General features: G+C 50.6%; 9 protein-coding genes across 9 annotated transcripts; 4 read left to right on the top strand and 5 right to left on the bottom strand.

The window, feature by feature from the left end:
• Window positions 1-616: 616 nt before the first annotated feature.
• Window positions 617-1285, top strand: ALT_0625 (putative RNA binding protein Pym; the record flags this gene model as incomplete). The annotated part of the gene is made up of 1 exon (XM_033556081.2): window positions 617-1285. The coding sequence occupies one exon, from the start codon at window positions 617-619 to the stop codon at window positions 1283-1285; it is 669 nt and encodes a 222-aa protein (XP_033411972.1).
• Window positions 1286-1811: 526 nt separating this feature from the next.
• Window positions 1812-3755, bottom strand: hem14 (oxygen-dependent protoporphyrinogen oxidase; the record flags this gene model as incomplete). Its single annotated transcript, XM_033556079.1, has 3 exons — window positions 1812-2603; window positions 2668-3357; window positions 3426-3755. 3 exons carry the CDS (start codon window positions 3753-3755, stop codon window positions 1812-1814), a joined length of 1812 nt encoding a protein of 603 aa, XP_033411970.1.
• Window positions 3756-4235: 480 nt separating this feature from the next.
• ALT_0623 (mRNA-binding protein NAB2) lies at window positions 4236-5771 on the bottom strand (the record flags this gene model as incomplete). Its single annotated transcript, XM_033556078.2, has 2 exons — window positions 4236-5289; window positions 5347-5771. 2 exons carry the CDS (start codon window positions 5769-5771, stop codon window positions 4236-4238), a joined length of 1479 nt encoding a protein of 492 aa, XP_033411969.1.
• A 1384-nt stretch (window positions 5772-7155) lies between these two features.
• Window positions 7156-8907, top strand: ALT_0622 (cytochrome P450; the record flags this gene model as incomplete). Its single annotated transcript, XM_033556077.1, has 3 exons — window positions 7156-7315; window positions 7381-7954; window positions 8019-8907. 3 exons carry the CDS (start codon window positions 7156-7158, stop codon window positions 8905-8907), a joined length of 1623 nt encoding a protein of 540 aa, XP_033411968.1.
• A 639-nt stretch (window positions 8908-9546) lies between these two features.
• On the bottom strand, window positions 9547-11493 carry ALT_0621 (glycerol kinase; the record flags this gene model as incomplete). Its single annotated transcript, XM_033556076.1, has 4 exons — window positions 9547-10041; window positions 10095-10261; window positions 10316-11301; window positions 11360-11493. 4 exons carry the CDS (start codon window positions 11491-11493, stop codon window positions 9547-9549), a joined length of 1782 nt encoding a protein of 593 aa, XP_033411967.1.
• A 2378-nt stretch (window positions 11494-13871) lies between these two features.
• On the top strand, window positions 13872-15001 carry ALT_0620 (MIP/aquaporin family protein; the record flags this gene model as incomplete). Its single annotated transcript, XM_033556075.2, has 3 exons — window positions 13872-14167; window positions 14230-14776; window positions 14837-15001. 3 exons carry the CDS (start codon window positions 13872-13874, stop codon window positions 14999-15001), a joined length of 1008 nt encoding a protein of 335 aa, XP_033411966.1.
• A 1123-nt stretch (window positions 15002-16124) lies between these two features.
• On the top strand, window positions 16125-17316 carry ALT_0619 (putative inorganic diphosphatase; the record flags this gene model as incomplete). The annotated part of the gene is made up of 5 exons (XM_033556074.2): window positions 16125-16370; window positions 16436-16555; window positions 16615-16958; window positions 17013-17099; window positions 17148-17316. 5 exons carry the CDS (start codon window positions 16125-16127, stop codon window positions 17314-17316), a joined length of 966 nt encoding a protein of 321 aa, XP_033411965.1.
• A 131-nt stretch (window positions 17317-17447) lies between these two features.
• On the bottom strand, window positions 17448-18417 carry ALT_0618 (phosphoglycerate mutase family protein; the record flags this gene model as incomplete). The annotated part of the gene is made up of 4 exons (XM_033556073.1): window positions 17448-17511; window positions 17565-17807; window positions 17881-18174; window positions 18242-18417. The coding sequence occupies 4 exons, from the start codon at window positions 18415-18417 to the stop codon at window positions 17448-17450; spliced, it is 777 nt and encodes a 258-aa protein (XP_033411964.1).
• A 783-nt stretch (window positions 18418-19200) lies between these two features.
• Window positions 19201-20755, bottom strand: ALT_0617 (glycoside hydrolase family 16 protein; the record flags this gene model as incomplete). The annotated part of the gene is made up of 4 exons (XM_089599008.1): window positions 19201-19350; window positions 19583-19983; window positions 20046-20600; window positions 20659-20755. The coding sequence occupies 4 exons, from the start codon at window positions 20753-20755 to the stop codon at window positions 19201-19203; spliced, it is 1203 nt and encodes a 400-aa protein (XP_089456672.1).
• Between the last annotated feature and the right edge of the window lie 1837 nt (window positions 20756-22592).

The following is a 22592-nucleotide window of genomic DNA, read 5'->3' as shown; positions in this document are numbered from 1 at the left end:
CTTCGGGTCCGATCGGGTTTCAAACGTACATCTCGAAAGCGAAGGCACCGGCAAAGATGGTGGTCAGGTATACCGCGTTTCTGCGGATCAGGCCCCTGTCAATCGCAAAAAATAGGCTAGGTTAGCGATGCTCGAAAGTCGTCGTCAAGTGTCAGGTATAGGCAGGGAGACATGCTGGTAGATAGCGGAAGCGATCTGTGACCGAGGGACCGGAGTTAGCCAACTGCACATTCAGCATTCACAATACAACTTCAGCAGTACTTACAGCACCGGCCATTGTGACTTTGAATGACTTGGATGAGAGGAGGGCGAGAAAAACAGGACGACGAGCAAAGCCAGTTGCAGACGAGCGAGGTACTACCAAACGGAGAGGTTGAATTGAAGTTTCGAGCCGGCGCGAAAAGCAGCAGCGGGAATCACCGGGTCGCTGATTGGTCGACCGGAACCAGTCTCACGCAGAGCCTCCGGGTGTCCGCCTTGAGCATTTCTCGCTCAACAATCAATACCAACACTTCAGTTCATAGTCTTCCTTCTAGGCTCCCACTCACTGCCAAGCAAAATTATCTCAATCATCGATTTGCGAGCGATTACTACACCTCTGCTAGATTAAGCCTTAATGGCGTCCACTAATTCCGGCATCACCACCGACGCCCTAACCGGGGAACGTTACATCCCCTCTTCAGTCCGCCCAGACGGTTCCAAGCGTCGCGAGATCAAAGTTCGACCAGGTTACCGTCCCCCGGAAGATGTCGAGCTGTACAAGAACCGTGCCGCAGCGGCTTGGCGAAACCGTGGTTCTGGCGGGGTTCCAGGCGCCGAGGGATTGACCGAGGCGAGCGAAAACAAAGCCAACACAGCAGCCAGCAACAAGAACGCGAAGCGGCGAGAGGCAAAGAAAAAGGCCAAGGCGGCGCAGGAATCCGAGTCCGCTTCGACTTCGACTCAGGCCAATGGACAGAGTGTGCGGGATCTAGAGAACTGGCGTTCGGGTGCGTCTGCTGCTGAGAAGAAAGATTCGACCGCTGAAGCGCAGCCGGAAGTCGATCCTGAAGCGGAGAAGGAGAAGAAAGCACGGAACCTGAAGAAGAAGCTCAGACAGGCTCGCGATCTGCGGGACAAGAAGAACCAGGGCGAGGCGCTGCTGCCCGAGCAGTTGGAGAAAGTGATCAAGATCCAGGAGTTGATTCGTCAGCTTGATGCCCTGGGCTTTGATGCTAATGGCGACAAGAAGGATTCTACTGAAGAGAAAGAGAAAGAGAAGGAGAAGGAGAAGGAGGGTGCCTGAACGAAATTGTGAGCAACATGCTTCTGAATCAACAGAACGGACTGCGCACTATTGTTCGAGTATTTCAGCAGCGCTCGACATCTTAACTCTCGAATCGCTACAGAGTCTTCTCTCAATATGCTATCATACATGGCTGCTGGACATATGTATATGGCCGTGATTACAAGTGTCGAATCTCGGGCAGCAACGACAGCCTCGTCTCCCAGGCGCCGTACGTCCATCACCGATTCGAGGAGGGATTATGGACAAGACGACGACAACGCGTCCTCGTCCGAATCAGTGTCAATTGAACAAACTCGAACTATGCTGGGCCGGTATGGTCAAAGATGAAGAGTGATTATCTCAAATTAACTCGTCCGCAGATCACCCATACATCCGTACCAATGTGTTCGAATGCCCGATAGTCATCAAACTACAGACTAGGAAAGATTTTAGTGCATTCAATGGTCATTCCATTATTCTTTCTAATTGCAAGATAGCGCATATTGTACAATTATGCAAGGGCAAGGTGCTGCTCCACCACTAACTAGAAAAAATAATTACGTTCCGACCTATAAGTTTCGGTCGTTCGCACAGGAGAGGTCGGTATACCGCCCTCTAATTCCCAGCCCTGCCAGTTGTACCTAATCCAGGGCACATCACTGCTCGGTGCTTCAAGCTTAAGTGCTCCAACGCCGTACGACGCGGCCATGTACGCCTGCCGAACACAATCCGTCACCCCCACGCCATTATACCAATTGCCAGCCAGGGTCAACCGATTATTGAAATCCTGGCGCACTGTTTGTGAAAGGTCCCGCATGCGCGACAGATGACCGACCGTGTACTGGGGAATAGCTTGACGTTGCAGTTTGACAGCAGCCTGAAGAGGCCGCTCGCTGATGCCAAGATGTCTATGGAGCAGGGTTTGGCACATCCCAATGGCGGTATCCGGGTCTGGGTAATCTGACGTCTTCCAGTCATCCCAATAGTGCCCACCCAGCATGACGGTGAGCTTGGTGCAAGGCACAGTGTCCTGACCTACACTAGAGTCGGAACCGAAGATCACACCTAAGGCCATCTCGGGATTCTGTTCGAACGGAACCGACTGCGGGATCAAGTAGCCGAATCCGTTGACAGGGAGTAGATTGGGATTCTCATACAGAATGTTGACAACCATCACACTCACGGCGTAGTTGTGTTCTTGCAATTGGCGAATCGAGTTTTGAGGCAGCTTCTGTCCCGACATTGTAGGCTTGGCCAACTGCTGCGCCAGGTTGGGCGGCGGGTTCGTTGCAACCACGCGGTTATGGGTATTCGATTTCCTCTCTCCGAAGTGGATCTGTGACAAGCATATCAGCGATGAAATTATGTAGTTACCTTTCACTCAGAAGAGTTACACTTACGGTCAGATCGGAGTTCACAGGATTCGTGCTGATAGCCTTCACCTCTGTACCAGTCAACAACTCCACTTTCGTGGACTTGCGCAATGCCGCAGCCAAGGCATCAGTAAGCTGCTGCACGCCGTTTTTGAAGGTGATAACACTGGCGTCTCTGACCAGCGTCTTCAAACTACTCCAATAGCTCTTCTGCTTTGTCGCAGCCAGCGAGTGCAGCGCCAGCCAATCATCCATCAGATTGTACGTGATATCCGAGGTGGCTGCATGTATAAGGCCCCCAAGTACGCGGCGGTCATCTTGCTCAAGGTCCCTGTAGGTTCCCAGCAGGGTCTGCGCACTCAGCCGGTCAATATCGCCGGCGTAGATACCATGATACACGGCCGAGACTATGTTATCTGCGACCTCGGGGGCAAATCGCCGAGAAATAAAGTCTCTCACAGACTCGTCGGAGTCAACAGACTTGGGCCCCGGGGGCAGCCTCGCTGGCTCCGTCACAACACTTCGCACGAGTTTGTCAAAGACAGGCTCCGTAAGCAACGTCCGAAAGTTCGAGTAGAGGTCGGAGAACCGGCTACGGCTGGGATCGCGACCAGGCATGCGAACAAGGTGATCGGGGTAGTAAATGTAGCGGTTTTGGGCCGCGGGGGACGACTTGGCCGTGATCAACACATCCTCGAGTAATTCTAGCTCGACCAGCTGCAAGACAAAAACAACAACGGGTTAGCTATCCGGATAACTACCAGAGGAGTATGTTTTTCCCGTACCAAGTCAAGAAGTGGGAGACACGCGGGAGTCGCAGCCCGCAGGGTCCTTGGCCCATATTCGAATACAACTTTCCCATCATTGTCGCCGACAGGGACGGTCTCCGACATCATCCAGCCCCCGACTCGCTGTTGCTTCTCGTACAGGGTGATCTTAGTGCATTTTGGGTCCTGCGACAAACGGAAGGCCGTCGCGAGACCTGTGATGCCACCTCCTATAACCGCGGCGTTGTAGGTGCCGGTATGCAGTGAGTGCTTCTGGCCATTGCGGGCGAACGCCAATGGCGTCCGCGCTGCCCTCAGTGCACGGCTAGGGGCACATGGCAGTCGCATCTCAGTGATGGTGTATAGGGAAGACTATCGAAGGGAAGATGAAGGAACAGCATGATTGAGTGAGGCACGATCATGCAAGAGGACATCTCCAACTTCCGACCCCCGGCGGTAAATTACCAGTAAGTATGGTAATCCTCAGTACAACCGACATTACTCAATCTTGTCGAATATTTCTTTGAGAGGTACGGCTACAGTTGCTCATTGATAGAAGAGAATTCAGGTATGAAGCATTTTGAACCCGTTCATGAATACCCAAATTCTATTTACAAGCCAACATGATGATGTTCTGTCATTAAACTGCTCCCATGAATCGGTGAGAAAATCGACAAACGCCCTTCCAGCCAGCCATCGTCCACAAATGAGAATAATACATGAGAATCAAGTTTGGACAAATATGATTTGAAGCAAGGTTCTAGGTTCAACTGAGGCCCGGTGTATGGCCGTTCGCAATTAGAAGATATCGCAGCGTTCGCCGAGGTATCACGTTATGATTTCCTGGTTCTGATTACCATCCTCGCTTGCAGCACCCGGCTTGATCAGCTCTTCAGCAACATCCTCATCTGAAACAAACTTCCTCTCGCTGACACGGGGCTTGTTCTGATCCGCAGTCCAAACTTTGTCCGGAAAGGCACCTTTCTGGCCTTCCGCATGCTTGTAAGGACAGTTTGGGTTGAGGCATGGGTTAAATTTGCAAGGCGTTTGAAGATGGGTGAATTTGCAACCTTCCGCAGTGCAGTCGGCCCCGTTGCGGCACAGAGGCATTGAGGGATGTTTGAAGGAGCAGTGAGGGTTGGTACAATGGGGGAAGAACTTGCAAAGCTCCTCGGCCTGGTGTGCGGACTTGACGGCGGGAGAAGGATGGCGTCCTGTACATTTCCGGTTTTTGCATGCGGCGCCGTATGTGCATATGTCGGCCACGTCCACAGGAGTACCTTCCGGCGCAGCTGGTGACTGGTGCGCAAAGGGGCAGTCTTTTCTGGTACAGCGAAGATTGAAGCGGCAGACACTGTCGTTATTACTCTCATCCTGTGCGCCATCAGGCTTGGTATCCATGTCGCCGTCGGAGGGTGGTTTTGCTGAGACGCCATGGTGCTGGGCACGATTAGAAGAGTTACCATGTGGACGTCCTTGACGCTCAACACGGTCGAACAAGGAGCGTCCTTGTTGCTGTTGGTTGTTTTGTTGAAATGCCGGGTTGATCGCAGGTGAGACAAATCCCGGCATGAGCTGCGCCATCATCCGAGCTTGTTCCTCTAGCAGCGACATCAAGTGCATCTGATCTTGCGGGCTCATGTTCATCATTGATTGGGCGGCGCCCATGGGCAGTCCATTATTCATTTGCCGCCTACCCCCGCCGTTCTGATGAGGCCGTCCTTTGGTGTGGTCCCGACCATGAGAATTGATCCGGCCATGTTGACCGCGGACACGGTGTAAAGTTGAGTCACTGTTGCGATCTAAAGCTCTGTTGATCTGGTTCAACATTCGACCCCTCCCAGCTTGGCGGCCGCCACGCATCGCCTTCGGTCCTGTAGGTCTGAGTCCATCATTGTTAGCTAAAGTCCGTGACGTGTGCCTTGGAGCGGGAACCCACATCGAATCATCCGTGTGCGAGCCATCAACCATGTTCATAGTGGCATCCTGATCTCCTCCTCCATTACCCTCTTGCGAAGTCGCTGTTTGGTCGTTGAACGACGGGATAGCCTGTGCCGTCTCGTTTGCGACCGGTGCGCCACCGCCGTTGATCTGTCGATTAAGGACTTCGACCTGTTCAAAGAGCCATCTTGAAAACTCCAAAGCTTGTGTATCTCCTTCACTGCCAAGGCCGAGCAAATCATTGGAAAGTTCGTCTGCGATCTGTTCTTGACTTTTGCCGTTGACTAGCATCAGGATAATGTATTCAATCAAAGCTGAATCATCGCCGCCATCGGAGGTCCAGCCCATTTCCGCGAGTTTGGGCTGGATAGCATTGCTCAAGGCCTCCGCCAGAGGGGTACCAGCCGCGATTTCTGTGGTCATTGTGACGAGCGCGTGGTGTTGAATGCGATCGTTGCAAAGGATAGACGGCCGTACAATGATAGGTCCCGCGCCACCCGTTCAAAGGGGGGTACTATCGCAACAAAATCTGCTTCTCCTATGGCAAGAAGAACCAAGTACAAATCGCAGCCTATGCAAAATTGATTTTCTCGGTAAAGAAGGGTCAAAGAAGGAGGAGCACGAGTCGCTTGTTTTGGGAGTATCCTACGAGACTTTTGGGTGATGAGGCAAGATGCCAAGCTGATTTCATCAGCCACATAATCACGTGCACTGAGGCTTGGCGACATGACAAACGATGCTTACATACTCCTTTGGTGCCTTTTTTTGTTGCCCTATTGCCTCGCTGCTTTAATCGGCTGTCACTTCCGAGTACCTCTCTCTATATGCTCCAACTCCATGGGCACAACTGGGGGACTCTGGCTTGTATATGGTCGAAATACCGTCTTTCAGATGAAAATGAGATTCAGTCAAATTCTCCGAGCTCCACGCCTTTCAGGACCGTGACCATCTTTCATCAATCCTCTCTTCCTTGATAGGATCCGGTAGACCGGTATGCCTCGATGAAGCAACGAGATGACCCTTTGAACAAACTTTTGGTGAAGGGCTCCTGGATATCCCATTTGAAGCATAATTTATTTATATTGAGTATCGCCTTGGGGCCCATTATTATCCGGTGCTCCAGCTAGATTGATTCCATTATGGCAATGACAGCCAATATCCTTACCGCATGCGGCATATGAGGTATCAGACAATCGAGATTCCTGCTTATGATCGCACTTATTAGCATGTATTTTAAAAACCGCCACCAAGGTCAGGAAACTAACTACGTAGGCAATAGTCGAATGTTATGCAAGGGGGTGTTTGCAAGCATACTGAGGTGCACCTGAAAGTGGATAGACGTCAATTGAGGCTCGACTGCCCGTTTGCGGGCTGGTGGGGAGGCAAAAGACTACCTTAGCGGTCGTTGACTCATTAGTCTGCTATAACTATCCACACATGGGTGGCCTTCGATCAACGCGCTCTCCAGGTCCATTGAGCTTACTTTCCCAACATCACGTCGCTTGTCTGGTTCTGTATTGCGTTGAGGTTTGTATGCACGTCGTGAACTGGCGGTCTATCTCCGAGGGACTGTGTCCCAGCTACCTCTGTCTCGGGCGCAGCTAGTTTGACGTATGAATATGATCTTGCACGAACCGGTTGCATATATACAGTCTGTCTTCCCTGTTTTTCGCAGCAGGTGACTTGTCTGCATGAAAAGGTTGCATATTTCAGTATATACTCTGTGTTCCCTGGTTTTCCTCAACAGATGACTTGCGTGATTCATATGTGCAATATTTGAAAATCGGCGACGCAGCAACTTGCCAAGATGATCGAGGAACTCCTTGCTCAGATACATCCGGGGCGGGCAGTTCTCTATGTCTTGGGGGCTTTGGTCTTTGCTTGCTTGATCCGTAGGGCACAGGTGTCGAAGGAAATCTCGAAGCTGGGTTACAGAGCCCCGAGAATCCGTTTCTGCCTGCCGTGGGGTAGGTTGTCGCAAACAGTCAAGGAGCTTTCCGGGTGACGCGAGCAGGGCTGACAGTTCAAACAGCAATTGATTTCCTTTACGGAGCATCCAAGGCCAACGGCGACGGTACAGACCACGAATTTCTGCATCAAGCGATCCTGAACGCGAAAGGAGCCGCCCAGCTTGACTGCGTCAAAACCGCCGAGCTTAATGGAGGTATCACGCGTCGGGTCATTCTGACCAAAGACCCTGAGAACATCAAGGCTATTCTCACGGGACAATTTGCCGATTATGGTAAAGGCGAGGAATTTCATGAACAATGGAAAGACTTTCTAGGTGACAGTATCTTCGCCACGGATGGTGAGCTCTGGTCCCGTTCACGCCATCTCATCCGACCAATGTTTGTCCGGGATCGCATCGTCGACACTGAAATCTTTGAGAAACACGTCCAAAACTTGATTCCTCTATTGGAAGGAAGCAACTCGCCCAGTGGGAGCAAAGTCGTTGATGTTGGTTCTCTGTTTTTCCGCTTCACCCTGGACGCAGCCACGGATTATCTCCTCGGCCAGGGCACAAACAGTCTGCACAATCCGGAGACCAGATTCGCAGAGGCCTTCGGATATGTGAAGCATCGTCAGTCCGAGATCTTTCGTCTAGGGTAAGCTTCTTTGCCATTCGGCGAACGAGTGAAGTGTGGTGACTAACACTAGTGATGGAATCAGCATGTTCAACTTCATCGTGACGAAGAGGAAATTTCACCGGGAACTCAAAGTGATGGACGACTTCATCCAACCATACATCAAACGAGCCCTCTCTCTAACACCCTCGGAACTCGACCAGAAGATCTCCAAGCGAGAAACCTTCCTGGACGCCCTAGCCCGATTCACTCGCGACCCCCGCGTCCTCCGTGACCAGATCGTCGCCGTTCTCCTCGCCGGCCGCGACACCACAGCCGCAGTCCTCTCCTTCTGTGTCTTTGAGCTAGCCCGCAACCCCGACGTCGTCGCCAAACTGCGCAAGGAGATCAGCGCCCGACTGGGTCTCGGCCCCTCGGCCCAGAAACCCAGCTACAACGACCTCAAGGAGATGAAGTACCTGAACGCCGTCCTCAACGAGACCACGCGCCTCTACCCCCCCGTTCCCTTCAACGTCCGCTATTCCCTCCGTGACACGACACTGCCGCGCGGTGGCGGGCCCGACGGCCTCTCGCCAGTCGGCGTCCGCGCCAACACGCGCGTCATCTACTCGACGATGATCATGCAGCGAAGCGCAGAGAACTACGACCCGCCGGGCTCGCCGAACTACTTCGATCCGGAGAAATGGTTGCCCGACCGGTGGCTGTCCGGGTGGCAGCCCAAACCCTGGCAGTATATCCCCTTCAACGGGGGGCCGAGGATCTGCCTCGGTCAGCAGTTTGCTACCATTGAGATGGGCTACACCGTGGTGAGGATCCTGCAGGCCTTTGAGAGGATCCAGGCTATGCCGGCCAATGGGAAGGAGCGGGTCGAGGACCCGGTACTGAAGTTTGAGGTTACGCTTAGCCCTGGTTCGGAAATGAATTGTGTTTTCGTGAGAGAGGGCGAGGATATTTTACCGTTGAAGGAGGATTGAGTTCACTTCCACTCTTCTTTTTTGGATTTATAATATCGCATTTGCATGAATTTTATGGACATAGACATAGCACACACTATATCCTACGAAACGAATCCCATACATACAAAGCACAGAAATTGAGCACGAGCTCTGGTACTTCTTTTACCCGCAACCAGATAGGTTTCTCTATGCAGCACTAGACTGTCTATCGTTGATCTAAGCAGAGCTGATACCTGCGAAGGCCAAAGAATGCAGCAATGCTCAAACAATCAGCAGCACGAGATAGCGATATCTATGCCTCTCAGGAAAAAAGAAAAAAGGAGCAAGAGCCAGAGGGGTCAGTTGAGGCCTGGAATCCCACGTCAGCAGAGGCGGTGGTGTGGTTGTGCGACACAGAAACCACTTCAGGCAAATGTACAGGGATGTCTTAGATATATGCTGCAGCATATTATTTCTGCTAGCTAGAAATGGTGGTCTTGACACCCTTTTAGCTGTGGTTTGAGTGCATTCAACAGGATGTGCATAGCAATAATGGTCCAGTAAGCCTCGCTTCTTCCAGAAAAAAAATATATACTTCGTTAATTCGTCACGACCGTAATATGAACATGTACAGGTACAGATCCCAAAGAGAACGCTAGACATGGAAGCATGAGACGCTCAGTAGAAAGAAAGCTTGAGTTTCCGGAGTTTCTTGAGTCGCTGCAGGATCTCGATTTTTCGCAGCTCCAGATAAAGGTCCTCCTCGTCGGCATCATCCAAGTCTCCAGAGATACTTATCAATGGGAATTTGGGTGTGGTAAGCTCTCCGTTGAGCTTCGCAGGCGTAACGTTGACAGCGTTGTGGTTCGTTACAACCTCAGGAGCGTTTTTCTTCATCTCCTTCTGAGCAGGTTGCACTGGAGGTGGTGGCTCATCTCCAGACCAGCCTTTGCACATTGCGACGGCCTTTTCCCATCTGGCGAATGACTTGGCGCTTTCTTCGCGACTGATCTTGGGCTCAAAGACGGCTCCTCCGGCCCGGTTAATGTCTCGCAGTTCAGCGAAATTTCTCCACACCCCTACCGCCAGACCAGCGGCTATAGCCGCACCAAGTGCAGTGGTTTCCCGCATCTTGGGGCGATACACCGGGATCGAGATGAGATCTGCTTGGACCTGGTGGGATATTAGTTTCGAGAACTGAATGTAGAAGGGCTCATGCTCTGTACCTGCATCGCAAGGTCTGAGTTGCTCATGCCACCATCAACCGCCAATTCTGACAGCGCATGTCCACTGTCTTTCTCCATTGCGTCCAAGATGGCCTTGGTCTGAAAGCAGGTGGCCTCTAGCGTCGCCCGGGCAATGTGGCCCTTTTGGGTGTACTGTGTAATACCAACTGCCGCTGGAAGTCAGCGCCGATCAAAAGGAGCTTTAACCCTAATTGCCTTACACATTGTCCCCTTTGCATCGTCAATCCAGTAAGGCGCATAAAGACCACTGAACGCAGTGACAAACACACAGCCTCCACTGTCTTCTACCGTCTGAGCCAAATCGTTCACTTCCTTGGACTCTTGGAAAAAGTTCAAGTTATTTTGTAGGAATTTGATGCCAGATCCGGCGACTGCAATGCTGCCCTCAAGGGCGTACACCGGCTTGCCATCGAAGTGGTATGCCACAGTAGCAAGAAGTCCATGCTTGGAGATGACTGGCTTTTCTCCAACATTATATAGAAGGAAGCAGCCCGTTCCGTAGGTGTTCTTCGCCATTCCTGGCGAAAAGCCCTTTTGCCCTACAAGCGCCGAGGACTGGTCGCCAAGGCAGCCCATAATCGGAACGCCAGCAAGTATTCCAGATGCCAGTGCTCCGTAAGCTTTGGCGTCTGAAGACGGCACAATCTTGGGCAGGTGGACTTTTCCTCTGATACCGAAGAAGTCCAGGAGGAAGTTGTCGTATTGGAGGGTCTCAAGGTTCATAAACATCGTCCGTGAAGCGTTTGTAGGATCCGACACAAACACATTTGCCGATGCGCCACCATTCAAACGGTATACAAGCCACGCATCCACCGTACCGAACGCCAATGTGCCTCGTTCGTACGCATCTTTAACTTTGGGCACATGTTCTATCATCCAGAGGAGCTTCGTGGCGGATGAATATGTTGTCAGCGGAAGACCGCAAATCTGTTGCAATTCCGACGCCTCGCGCTTCTGCTTCAGCTCGTGAACGATAGCCTGCGGCCGCGTATCTGTCCAGACAATCGCGTTGTAGAGTGGCTCGCCAGTTTCATGGTCCCAAACGACGGTAGTCTCCCGTTGGTTTGTGATGCCGATCGCCTTGACACTGTATCGCGAGTAGCCCTCCGATTCAAACTGTTTGACCGCCTCTTCGATGCACGTCTCAACGGAAGAGACCAGCTCAAATGGGTCGTGTTCATGCCATCTGTGGACGTTCAATCAGTATCAATGCCGCTAAGCGAGGTCATTTAGAGTGGACTTACCCGGGGTTGGGGTAGATCTGTGTAAACTCGACCTGATGTGAAGCTACAGGCTCACCGTCTCTGTTGAAAATCAGAAATCTGGAGCTGGTTGTACCCTGATCGATCGATCCCACGAAGATCTCTGAGGGCTGCATGATTGCGTGATCATATACTCAGGACTCTGGAGCAATAGTGAACTCCGTGTGACGGCTTGGGGCAGACTGTAAAGCGGATGGTGAGCCCCGCAAAGATAGTGAGGATATGTTCGAAAGGAAAGAGTGGAAAAACCATATTTTGGAGATAGATGTCATTCTATCTTAAATAATCCTCGAGCAAGCTATCCCACGCCATTTTTCTGGTCACACAATTTTTCCGTCTGGCATTTGATCTGCGGGGAATCTCCTTGAGATGGGGGCGCATTTGACCGGGTGGTCAAGGTTAGGGAGGGGTGGCCGAGATCGAATAACGGAAAAGCATAATAATAATCATGGGGACTGGGGAAAGGAGTCCGTAGTAAGCTGAGAGGTACGAGCCAGCCCAGAATCCAGAGACCGGGGAATCAATAACACGACCGAACCCGAACGGCGCTTTAGTGTAGCTGCTGGCCAAGCCCATGCCTAGGGACAAGAGACTAAAGACATGTCGGTCTCATGTTGTGCTCCAATGAAGAGAAGAGCTGGGAAACGGGCTGAGAGCCGGTCATCCTGATGGCCATGGGTTTCATCAATTCTGAATGGACGAGAATAAACGGCTTGCAGCAGCTTGTCCTGTCAGGCCGTCCACTTTCGACCTCTCTTAGGCTTCTCTCGGGTGGTTGCGTATCGATCAACATGGACATTCCCTGGAGGAGTTCATCAGATGCATCAATTTTGTCTCGACGATAGTTAGATGCAAAGTCGCATTTTGTTGATTCTTCTGTAATGAAAGCCTAGTCTCATCAAACTGGTGAGAAGGAGAGAACGAGTGAAGGCAAGGTGGAAGCACGAGACACTACGGAGGACCCCGAGGTAGGATAATCCCTCCCGCGCTCTTGGGACTTTCTCATCGACGCCTCCTCTCAGTCTCCCTCCGATTTCATCCACAGTTACCGTCATTTCGTTTGCTGAACTTCCGTTTCATGCAATGCTACCTACCTGCAGTCATACTATTCTCGACTTGCATGAGAAGCATGTGTTATTCGAACCCAAACAGACCTGTCTTGGATCGTTGGCATTGCCCAGTCAACTACGGAGTACAGTGGAAGTGATCGGCCCCCACAGTAGCAGCAACTAGCAACCATGCCGGAGGAATTGCGGGGACTGTCAAAAGTGGGATAATCGATTAGTCGAATGATGGCCGTCCCATCCAAAAGTTCCAGAACTTTGTGGAGCACAACTGGAGATATCTCGCAGCATGGAGAGTCGATCTTGACCGAGCCGCAAGACAGTTTATCAGAACACACAGGGCAGTCTTGAAGTAGGAGAGTTGCACCAACAACAAGCTTTTCTGTGCTCATGGAATTACGGAGGCTGCGAGAATTAAAATTGACCAGGCTGATACTCAATTATTGCCACTTACCAAGGACATGGGCAATTGTCCCGCCAAGTTCACCAATCTCCCAAGACAGCCGATCGTCTCAGCCAAAACCCCTCAATCCTTGCCGTCTCGTTGCGACTTGGCCATGTCAGGAGGTAACACAAGGACAAATTTGGAGTCATGTCCTCAAACGTTATGCAGGCGTGGGCCGAAGCCCCTCTTCGGTGTCTCAAGCTGACCAGTGTCTGACCACTTGGTATGCCTTAAGACGGAATGGTTCGAGACGTCGAAAAAGGTCGAACAGGCTCATGCTGTGTTCGAGGGTGCGACTGAAAAGTCGGTCACTCCGACTGGAGCGAACGAATGGCAGTTTTTCACCTCGGTCGTTCATGGCTGGTCTTCCATTAGCCCTCCCAACCCCGGCCAAAAGTGAGCAATCAAACGAGGACCTCATCATCCTCGAAAGGGCGACGGTCCTTCCCATGACGTGGCTGTATGATGCCGCTTTGCGCAGCAAAGTATCTCTCAGGCATTCTATTTCCAAATCTAATCTTACTCTGGTCTCTGAGCGCATGGCTGATGGGCTTCTATGGCACAATGCACACATATTCCAGGAAAAGGCATAACCTTACTGGGGGTGTCACCATGCGTGTCAGGATAGAACGAGCGGGTTTGAATGTGCCACTCAGGCAAAGTGACACTGGGGACTGCATATTTCAGTGCCTTTTATGTCTGGGTATAAGGACTATAAGCTGAGGTGTATAGCAATGCCTATTGCACACGGCAAGTTCCGCTTGTGAACGGTATTTTCCATCTAGTATCAGGCCTTGGTACACTGCCATTCACTTCCGTGTTCACCAGTCCCGGCCCTCCCCTCAGACTATTCACTTGTGGTGATATTTATACCTTCCTACTTCAAGTCTCGCCTCCATACCTTCAGCATTCACGTCTCTACAGTCTCTCACACCCTCTACAAACCCGTGCTGTGGTCTTTTAAGGCTCTCTTCATCTGTTCGCTATGACTATCCTCAAACAAGTCCTCGATAATGCAGAAATACAGGAGAGTGCTTTTGTCACTATGACTGCTAGTAATAAAGGCGGGGCTTCTATGTTGGAGAATGCTTTTGGGTCCCAAGGGGCTCAGGTCATGCTCCCAGAACCAGCTTGGAGCAAGGTCCGGACTTACTGCCGTGATGCCTTCTCTGAATTCTTCGGGACTATGATCCTCATCCTCTTTGGAGATGGCGTGGTTGCTCAGGTCACTCTTAGCAAAGGAGAAAAGGGTGACTATCAATCAATTTCCTGGGGCTGGGGGTGAGTATCTCTTGGTTTGCTGCTCATTCCTCTGGCAATTTACTAACGGAGTTGCTTTTCAGGATCGGAGTCATGTTGGGTGTCTACGCGAGTGGCATCTCCGGAGCACACATCAACCCTGCAGTGACCTTTGCAAACTGTGTCTTTCGCAAATTCCCGTGGCGAAAATTCCCCGTCTATGCCATTGCCCAGATACTGGGAGCTATGTGTGGAGCAGCTATTGTCTATGGGAATTACAGATCGGCCATCGATCAGTTTGAAGGGGGAGCACACATCCGGACGGTGCCTGGGTATTCTCCTACAGCCACCGCGGGTATCTTCTGTACCTACCCGGCGGAATTCATGACCAGGACGGGACAATTCTTCTCGGAGTTTATCGCCAGCTCCATCCTGATGTTCATAATATTTGCTCTGAAAGACGACGGAAATATCGGAGCTGGTCCCCTTACCCCCCTTGCACTCTTCTTTGTGATCTTTGGCATTGGCGCTTGTTTTGGGTGGGAGACTGGGTATGCCATCAACCTCGCTCGAGACTTGGGGCCCAGACTGGTCTCCTATATGATCGGATACGGCCCTGAGGTCTGGAGGGCGGGGAACTATTACTTTTGGGTATGACTGGCTCTATTCAATACGATGACTGATATGAAGAACTAATAAACCCTATCGCAGATCCCCATGGTAGCGCCATTCATAGGGTGCACTTTCGGTGGATGGATGTACGATATGTTCCTGTACACGGGGACAGATAGTCCAGTGAACACGCCATATGGTGGACTACGGCGGCTCATCCAGCCAGTGGAGAAAAAGTCGATTGACTCGCAGAGCCAAGTATAAACGGGAAGTAGCATGACGATTAACGAGCTTATGTGACACGTTTTGAGGGAAAAACACGATTGGATGATTCTGCGACTAGTCTAGCATATATGTTGAAACGATGATTACGGCCCTGTGTGATACAAAAACGCTTGCATGTACTCCAAACTGTCAGTGGAATGGAAATGTCAAATGTCAAATGTCATGTATTCTATTCGAACACCCAAGCCTTCTAGCCTCTGGCCCCGTTACATAGAGCGTGGCCATAAAACATGTAAGACATCGCACAGGAGACCCGGCGTGTAACGGACTCTATCAATCGCAAACGCATGTGAACATACTAGGATCTATCATCAATAATAATACCACTATTATCCAGTCTTTGGGGAAGTCACCCTCGTCGCGTGATATATGCATCGCATATACTTCATTCTCGCAGTCAACCCAATCAACCCATGTCAAACTCCCTCCCAATACCACCGTGCCATCCACACCACGTAAGAACTAGCAGTGGCGCGCCTCAGCAACGGGGAATCAATCCCAACCCGGCAACTGTCTACCGCTGCAAGTGTATTATGTATTTTCCCCAGAAGTACTTCGTAGGTATGCTTTCCAATTGACGTTGCCAGTTTAACCGGATCCGTCCGCCTGCATGGGCTGTTTAGTCTGGGGTAGGGATTATGAGGGCTAGGCATTGGGGTAGCTATGAAGTGGTGATGGAGCCGAGGATATCCGTTTTGGGAATCGAGGTCTAGAACCGTGGTTTCTACCGAGGATTTCTGGTAGTAAGGTAAGGTAAGATAGGGACTGCCCATAAATCACTTTTTGAGTTGTCGTCTGCGAGTAGGTTCATTCGACAGGAAATTAGGTCCGATGGGGATCGTATCATATCATGATGAAGCATATCTACACAATCAACAACATCGCCATCACGATTCATCAGTTCAAAGTTTTCAATTATAGACGTCACTCTGACAATGGTTCTCCTCTGGATAGTCCTTACCAGGAAGGTCATCTACTTTCATAATCATCAAGCAGTGTATACAGACGAAGTACCTAGTGTGACCCATAACCCTAACCCGTAACCACCATCTACGGAGTAGATATTATCTTACAGACGAACATCCAGCAGATACCCTGGAAAATGGCCCCGTACAGGACCGAAGAAGAATCAAACAGACCAACCTACGAAACCAAGTCCGACTTCGTGGAAAAGTACGTCCTCCGCCCTGTCGGCAAACCCCTGACGAAGGAGTACCGCGTCTACTTCAACCTCGACGACAAGCTCCTCTCCCCCTGGCATGATCTGGCGCTGTACGCAGGAGGCGGCCGCGATTCGGTGGTGCATATGGTTGTCGAGGTGCCTAGATGGTGGAGTGCGAAGATGGAGGTGAGTCTTCTCTCTCTTCCTTTGACGCGCATTGAACTATTGATCGATGAAAATGACGACAACAGATCGCAAAAGACGAGTATCTCAATCCCCTCAAGCAGGATATCCAGGATGGCCGGTTAAAGTACGTTCCCAACATCTTTCCGCATAAAGGGTACCCCTTCAACTATGGGATGCTGCCTCAGGTACGCTCGCTCCCATACCTTCAATTGATAAACAGACAAATTGATAGAGAATTGAATAGACATACCAAGATCCCAACATCAACGACCCTCTCACTAATCTTCCAGCGGACGGGAACCCGCTCGCTGTCTGCGAACTGGGCGGCGCAATGCCGCGTCCTGCACAGGTCAAACGGGTCAAAGTTCTGGGCTCGCTGGCCGTCATCAACGAGAACAAGACAGACTGGAAGATCTTAGTTGTTGACTTGGAGGATCCCGAGGCGGACAAGCTGAGTGATATTGGGGACGTCGAGTCGCTGATGCCGGGTTATCTGGACACAATCAAGGAATGGTTCCGGGTGTATAAACTGGCCGAGGGGAAGAAGGAGAACGTTCTTGGTGCGGATGGGGAGCTACAGAATCAGAAGTATGGTAACTATTGCGCATAGAAAGAGCCGTCGACTAATCACGGCCGATGCAGGTATACTCTCTCGCTCATTGAGCGGTGCCATAACTCCTGGAAAGCTGTCAAGGAGGTTGAGCCAGGCATGCACACAAGGATTTCCATGTGAGTGAACGCAGGCTGTCAAAGAAACCTCTCGTTAACAGAGTCCAGGGCGGACATTGCGCCTCAGGAGCATGGTGCGGTTGATGTCCTTCCACGAACATCGGAAAATCGAGATGTCTGCCGAGATATCGACCCCATAGCAGCTGAGAAGAGTCATTTCCTATCGCCAAATTGGCCTTCCATGGCTGCTTGCCGCGGTGGTGCTCTGAATGTGTAATAGATTTGTAGAATAGAAATGAGATGATCGCTTTTATAGACCAGAAACCAGAATACTCCAAAGCATCTAAATGGTCAAGTTGATAAAATCTAAGGAACCAAGACCGTATGTCATCTTATCTAGCATACGAACTAAGGAGTTACAGCCCTCCGTCCTAGGATGATAGCCGGCTGATTCAAGTCCTCATCCTCAAACCTATTTTTATTGTTAGCCCTTGATCCCGCTTGAAGAAGGAGGTAAAGAAATACCCGAGTACAGCCACGCCTGCTGTCTCAATCAGAAGCCTCACCCCACACTTCAAAGGCAGCCCGGTCCATCGCATAGCCAACGCAGCCAACGACTGACCAGAACCAATACAAACGATATCCCGAGGCTCCTCATTGACATGAGGGATCAGCCGGCCTCCCGGCCAGGAGGCTGTAGTACTCTTGAGGACCTCTCTCATCTCCCCGATCAGCTCGTCGAGGCGATCGGAGACCTGTTGAGCGGTTCTGGGAGACAGGTCAGCCTCCAGTCGTTTCCTTACCACCTATGCAATGTCCCAAGCGGAAGAAGAAGACATACTCGCCTCCAGGACAGCCATCCTCCCAGACCGACCAGGGTCTTCCCTTATCCAGCCCCCCTTGCTTGCGTTTCTCACGAATTTGGTCCGTGGTCAGCCCTTCATATTCGCCGTAGTCCCACTCACCAAGACTGGGAGTGATCTGGATGGTCGCCTCGGCTATTTCGCCCGTAACAGGAGGGATCGCGGTCGTTGTAGTCTGCTTGGTGGTTCGATCGTAGAAGTGCTGATGTTGGTGCACTCCCAAACGGAGGATTTCACACGTCTGACGATCTCGTCTCCTTGGAGTGATATATCTGGAGTTGAAAGTCTTTGTCAGCTTCCAGGTCTCACGCGTATGATGGCAGTGAATATAGGGCTTACATGCGTGAAACCCTTTTGGGGTCGATCAACTTGCCCTCACCTACATACTGCTCCCTAGTCAGTTCGACCTGTTTTTCCCCTGCTGTGGATAGTTTATGGTCGGTGGTGCTAATATGCTGCATCCCCCGGGTTCCTTCGGTTTCACCATGACGAATCAAGAATACATGGGAACTCATTTTGAATGAAATGCAAGCAGGTAAGCTGTCAGCGCGATGTTGTGTAGGTCTGGAGAGAACAGCTCCAAGATATTGTTCGTGTGCTGTCGGATACAGCACCCACCCAGAATCAAAACATCGAGGAAGTGACCCTTTTGACGTGATGTCATTCCCAATAAAGAAATATGTTCATATCTACTTCACAACGGGAATTACGGTCCGTCCACTGTCGGGATATACTCCCATAGGATGAGCTGGCCTGACCTCAGCATTAGGCAGGTACCAGGAATATACCTCCAAAGGAATAATTGTGGTTTAAGTACCACTCGACCTTTCCTGCAGAGCAGCAGAGAAGCCTGAGATGAGCCTCATGAACCGATTGGGCTGGCGTTGTCCGTTCTTGGGAAGTTATTATCGTATCACGAATTAATATTGAGTGCTGTCTAGTCTATAAACACTTTTCGCCGGAGAATAAACAATACAAGAAGTTACAAACCAGGTGGTGAACTCGATCGGCCTTCCAATCTGGATAGGGGATCGATACGAACACTATCACCCAGTGCGCCAAGGCAAACAATGTGACCCATGCTGTGCAACAATTAGAGACAAGAAAGAAACGCTCCCATCCCTGAATGATAGAGGAAAAAGACCAAATTGCAAAAAAGAAAAACAAAGCCACCGAGTCCGTGTCTATACAACATACAATTCGTGTGTAAGTCATGCATTCATTAATCAATCGTCTCGTGTCCGTAGCCGTCAATCGTAAGTGTGATGGTGCATTGCTTCTTCGAGGAAACCCTCAGCTCAAAAGACTGCCAGGAGGCCGCCAAGGAGCGCACAGAAGATACCCATTCCGACGGGCGCCTCCAGCAGGTCATTGGCTGCGGCAACAGTAGGGGCCACATGTGCAATCGAGGCGGAAAACGAGGGAAGAATCGAGCCATATGTGCTAATCTGATAAGTAGTTGTTGAAGTAAGATGTCCGGTCGACTTTGTCACACTTGAACTACTCGGGACCGAAGAGACGGAACTGGTTTTAAGCCCGGAGTGGGAAGATGAAGCCGGCGATGAAACCGAGGAAGATGACGTACAGAGGGGCGTAGACTATATTTGTAACGAAAGAAAGGCATCAGCATGTCTCGATCGAAAAAGTGGTAGAGGCAAGTGAAGGGCAATGCTCACTCACAGAAGCCGCACTGGGCGGCTGGACTTGTCGAGATCCGGAAAAGGTCCAGCCACTGGGCAGAGTCGTATCCTTCGCGACAGAAGACGACAAGGTGGTAGGCTTGGGAACCCAGGGCCAGATACTTGGAGTTACAAAGCTCGACGTCTCACGGTGCGTGCCACTGAAAGGAATAGGAGCACTGTCAATTGTCGCGGTCACAGGAGGGGCAGACTCGACAGTTGAAATGGACTCAGCGTCACTATTACCATTGATTTGACCTCCATCGGAGGTGATGGACCGCCACGAGCCACTCTTGTCGCTATAAGTATACGATTTACCCGTCGAGTAGTCGGTCGCCACGAGCGACTTGAGGTACATGGTATAAGGACCCGCGCTGTAGTCGGTTTCGCCACCAGCCCATTCTAAGAGGTGTTAGCATATATCGCCAATCGATATCATCACTGCAGTCAGGATCGTCACTCACGAATTGTGCCTGGCGCATTGTTCGGATCACCACCAGCCCATACACCAACCTTGACCATCATTGGGCTCTGCGGGTAATGATCCCCGGCACTCTCAGCAGTGAGAACCCGGACAGTCTTGCCATCAATTTGCCAAACAATCTGCGTGCTAGTCCAGTCGATTGTGTATGTGTGGAAAGCATCCTGGTTTCCAGCATTGTCGTGGGCAGCGCCACGATTGTAACTGCCAGTGTCTCCTTTTCCGAAGTAGTTGGTCTGAACATACAGATTGTTTGCTCCGAGCCATTCCCAATCGATCTCATCGAGGTCATCAGACTGCAGAACTGCACTACTAACAATGCCCTTGCCTGGTGCGGTCTTGATCACGAACTCGACGTGACCAAACATCATATACCAGTTGGACTGGATCAGCGGAGCATCACCTTGCTTGGCCACTGAGAAAGCAGCACCGTTGTTGCTGTCGTACGTGGGGCTTCCAACTGGTTTGAAGTCGGCGGAAGAGCCTTTGGTGAAGTCGTAGGTGACTGATCTCCCCAGAGCGGGATTCGGAGGGCAAGCTTTTTGACAAGTCAGAATTATTCGGTGGGACCGTAGTTTTCGAAAGGTACAACTCACTCTTCTGCAATGGGTTGCAATCAGTGTATGTCTGAGCTGTCACGATGGCAGAGGAAGAAAGCAGGCCAAGGGCCACACCAACGAGAGGCAATCTCATGGTGAGAGGCTTCGGAGGTAATGTGAGAACTGATGGGATTTCCAAAGAAAAGATTGAAGGTGATCTGATAATACAGCAGAGATGATGAGAATTCAAAAGCTACTAGATAGTATGTATGTGAAACAAGGTGGTACGAGCAGGAGGATGTATGCAGAAGAGAGAGAAGGGAAGAAAGGAGGAGGAAGAAGCAAAATAGTTCTCTTATTGACCGAGGTGATACATTGAGATTTGAGAGGAAAGAACAATTCACTGCCACAGCAGCAGTAACAACCAAGGACTAGGCAACAGGCTATTCTTATCACCTTCCCAGCTGTCCTTCACCTAGAGGAAGGAAAGCTTCTGACCGACAGCATGGGGACCACTTTGGAGGAAAGTGAGTAGTCCAGCCTCCTCACTTCCTTTCTTCTGCCGTCATCATCATATTACTTCTTTGGGGCAAGTTAGCGGGCGGCCCAGTGGAGACCTGGCAACCTAAGGCAAGCAGATTAGCACACATCTGCTGCAGATCCACACAAGGTTCCTGCCCTTCCAATCCTTCTCGAACCTGTCATTGGCTCGAGCGTTTGGTTGTGGCGCTTTTTTGGTGGCTGGACATTGGCCATTGGCCATTGGTGTCCACTCCCACACGTGACAGGAGCTTTAATGCGGCCAAACTTCAAGGTTGAGTGGTTGAAACTTGAGGGGCCAAGATCGGCTGAGACATGCCTGGTATCCACTACCAAAAAATCAGTAGTCCTTTGTGCTACATTGTGTCTACCACTGTATGGGTACAGAGCACTCCATACACAAATATAAATAGCTTCTTGAGCTGTTCATGATCAGTAGACAAAGAGCCTTGGTCTCTTTGCATACATTTCATCTGAACTACCCCTTAGTCTCATCGATTCGTGTACCAGAGTTGCGAGTGCATAACGCTCTATATATAGGTCTGATGTCTATACCGATCATTTCCGCCGGTCAACAACTCCATTTCGGAAGCTCTATCGTCAGAATCATATGCAGAAGGACAAGGTAAAACAAGCCAACAAAGAAAGTATCCATATATTATCAACCTAAAACCAAGCAGAGTCGCGGCGATAATCAACAGGCTCAACACCGCCTGATCGTCCCACTCCATCCCAGCCCCCTCTTTTTCAGACATCTGGATTGGATATGACGCTTTAACCATATCATCACGGGATCTGAAATTTCGCTTGTCATCTCTGTCCAGTTAATCAATCATATTATCAAAACTATGCATTGTGTTCTACCTCCTTGTTCTGCGACCTTCTGGATGTTTTTTCAGCGTCTGCTGATCCTGCCATGATTGTCATACATATCACCAAAGGAGTAGACACTCGGTTACAGAACGCGAGTCATTTGACGGATTCTATTAGGTGACTTGTCACCATCTGGTCTAGTGAATACCGTCCAATCTTAAATTCCTCGCGAATTAGGAATATCTGAGGGCCCAGTGTTGCCCTTTGTTCCTATAAGGAAATGAGTGGAAACTCGCCATATTTCCGTCATGCTTGGCGAGCATGTCTGACCTGAGGACCTCAATTAATCGCTTGGGCACCTCTTCTGGGTACACAAGGTAACATCAAGTTGCTTTGAGGGCTGATTAAATGTTACTCGGCAGCCACACCACACGCTATGCTCTAGTACATATTGCAAGACCTGCCTCTGATATGGCAGGCAAGCACTCTGAAGCAACCAAGGAGATCAGCAATTTCGAGACCTGGCAAACGCTTCTGATAATCAGACTATATCTATGAAGCTACCGTCTTCTTCAAGCACTACAGAACGACCCGTCATAGTATGTTCTGGCGTGACAATGAAGCACTGTATGGTCGCC

The sequence above is a fragment of the Aspergillus lentulus genome, assembly GCF_001445615.1.
Source record: "Aspergillus lentulus DNA, contig: Alt01, strain: IFM 54703, whole genome shotgun sequence".
Lineage (NCBI taxonomy): Eukaryota > Fungi > Ascomycota > Eurotiomycetes > Eurotiales > Aspergillaceae > Aspergillus > Aspergillus lentulus.
Note: the sequence above shows the minus strand (reverse complement) of the source record. Positions and strands in the feature narration are given on the sequence as shown.